At 38.2% G+C, this 2,657-nt stretch overlaps 1 protein-coding gene across 1 annotated transcript in view; it reads left to right on the top strand.

The window, feature by feature from the left end:
* The window catches only part of SMG8 (SMG8 nonsense mediated mRNA decay factor), a 5,599-nt gene extending 2,948 nt beyond the window's left edge, over positions 1–2,651 (top strand). Inside the window, exons 3-4 of the mRNA XM_004707014.2 lie at positions 212–1,084; positions 1,460–2,651. Coding sequence (XP_004707071.1) covers positions 212–1,084; positions 1,460–1,657 — 1,071 coding nt within the window. The 3' untranslated portion in view covers positions 1,658–2,651. The remainder of the gene's footprint in view (positions 1–211; positions 1,085–1,459) is intronic.
* Positions 2,652–2,657: the final 6 nt, after the last annotated feature.

Below are 2,657 nucleotides of genomic sequence, written 5' to 3'. Positions count from 1 at the left end.
TCATATCTTACACCATCCGATGTCTCCTTTACCCACTTCTCCGCTGTGCATCCCCCAGGGAGGAGGTTATATGTAGACCTTGTCATCTGTTCCCCCTTTCTCCCTCACCTTCCCTCTACCCTCCCGGTATCGCCACTCTCTCCACTGGTCCTGAGGGGTTCATCTGTCCTGGGTAAAAGCTGACATTTTTGTTTTGTTTTTTTCTCCATAGCTCCTAGAAGAAAAATGTTGTGGAAAATTGGATCATATCAATTTCCCAATATTTGAACCAAGTACTCCAGATCCTGCTCCTGCCAAAAATGAGTCATCTCCTGCCCCTGCAGATGCAGATGCGGATAAACTTAAAGAAAAAGAACCTCAAACCCAAGGAGAGAGCACAAGCCTGAGCTTAGCTTTGAGTTTAGGCCAGTCCACAGATAGCCTAGGTACCTATCCAGCTGACCCACAAGCAGGAGGAGACAACCCAGAAGTTCACGGTCAAGGAGAAGTAAAGACAGAGAAGAGACCAAACTTAGTCGATAGGCAGGCATCTACAGTTGAATATCTGCCAGGCATGCTACATTCAAATTGCCCTAAAGGTCTTCTACCCAAATTCTCCAGCTGGTCTTTGGTTAAACTAGGCCCTGCTAAATCTTATAACTTTCATACAGGTTTGGACCAACAGGGCTTCATTCCAGGAACAAACTATCTTATGCCTTGGGACATTGTCATCAGGACCAGAGCTGAAGATGAAGGAGATTTAGACACAAATTCATGGCCTGCTCCAAATAAGGCTATCCCTGGAAAGAGAAGTGCAGTTGTGATGGGAAGGGGAAGACGGAGGGATGACATAGCGCGAGCTTTTGTGGGCTTTGAATATGAAGACTCCCGAGGCCGAAGATTCATGTGTTCGGGACCTGACAAAGTAATGAAAGTAATGGGAAGTGGACCAAAGGAGTCAGCTTTAAAAGCCCTCAATAGTGATATGCCCTTATATATCCTGTCATCGTCTCAGGGTCGAGGGCTAAAACCACATTATGCTCAACTTATGAGGCTTTTTGTGGTGGTTCCTGATGCTCCTTTGCAGATCATACTAATGCCTCAGGTAAGAAATTTGACATACATACACATCCCCCCCCCAAAAAAAACATGTTCATGCTTGTTTTGGATTCTTTCACTAAATGGATCTTAATTTTAGATATCTTCTAGAACTACTATTTTATTTCATTTTTTATTATTGTGGCTATGTAAATCAGTATGTAAAGTCATTTGGCTCAGAAATAGAATTTGAAGTTAAAATCCTACAGAAAAGTAGGATAATATTTAAAATTAACTGCACCCAGACCTGATTAATCTTATGCAGTTTTTGAACCTATTTGTTGAGGTCTTTATCTTTCGGGAGCTTCTTTTTTGTTTTTAATCATTTTACCGGGGGCTCATACAACTCATCACAATCCATACATCTTGTTTTGTTTTTCAGGTTCAGCCAGGCCCACCACCATGCCCAGTATTTTACCCAGAGAAGCAAGAAATCACTCTCCCACCTGATGGCCTTTGGGTTTTGAGGTTTCCCTATGCCTATGTGACTGAAAGAGGACCTTGTTTCCCTCCTAAGGAAAATGTGCAATTAATGAGTTATAAAGTGCTCCGGGGAGTTCTTAAAGCAGTAACACAATAAGTGTTTTTTAGCCAGTTCAGCCCTACACGTGATCTGGTTTGTTGTTGTTGTTGTTATTTTTGTGGGAAGTGGTAGTAGTATGTGTGCACTGTGATTTCCAGAACCCTAAGTGTGTTTTGGTTGCAGGAGTTCAGTATTTGGACAATAATTGTTATATTTCATGATAGTGTTGATATTTATTGGGAGTAGGGCTACAGTTTCCTAATAAAGATCAGTTCTAGAAAAAGACATAAATACTTGATTGATACTTCTATTTTCTCTCATTTCTGTTTAAAGTCCTTATAGTAAAACAAGTTTATATTAAGTAAATGTATAATTGTGTTAAGAGAAAACCTTATTTTTGTCCCCAAATTTAAAATTTTCTAAAAATGTTATTTCTGAATTTATTTTCAAAGCAAAATGATCAATTAAATTATCTAGAAACAATCTGCAAACTGATGTAATATAATTGCAAAAAAGTACTCTTCTTTGGTTTACCATCCTGGTATCTGAGTTAGAGTTTTCTCTTCCGACCATTTTATTCTTGGGATGATGAGAGACCGATTTAAGTGAATGTCATCTACACAAAAACTTTTTCATCCAAAATATTAATGCATACTTGACTCGGTTAAAGCTCTATACTGTGAAACAACTTGCTGAGTGATACAAATCTTGTTATGGTAACTTTCCCCACATCAAGATAGTGACTTGATGTACAACAGCACCAGCTAGATAAGCGTGCAGAAGTGAACATACACAAATTCTAGCTGATTACATTTTATAAGGTACCTCTTTTTAAATGGTGATTCAATGGAATTGGAGATTTTAATGTCAATATATATGCAATATAGTATTTGCTTAACGTATCTTCTAGATCAGTTTAAAGCAGTTTTGTGGTTTTTAATTTAAAAACACACAGGAGAAAAACAGTTGGCAGCTAATTTTTTTAAACAAATTATATGTGTTTTTATGCCTATTTAGTTTGGTTAAGAAAAGGGAGATGTGAGTCAATAAGAATTAG

Source organism: Echinops telfairi, unplaced genomic scaffold, assembly GCF_000313985.2.
Source record: "Echinops telfairi isolate 266 unplaced genomic scaffold, ASM31398v2 ScPeMD7_7458;HRSCAF=8496, whole genome shotgun sequence".
Taxonomy (NCBI): Eukaryota; Metazoa; Chordata; class Mammalia; order Afrosoricida; family Tenrecidae; genus Echinops; species Echinops telfairi.
The sequence above is the reverse complement of the archived record's forward strand: the minus strand, read 5'-3'. Positions and strand labels throughout refer to the sequence as shown.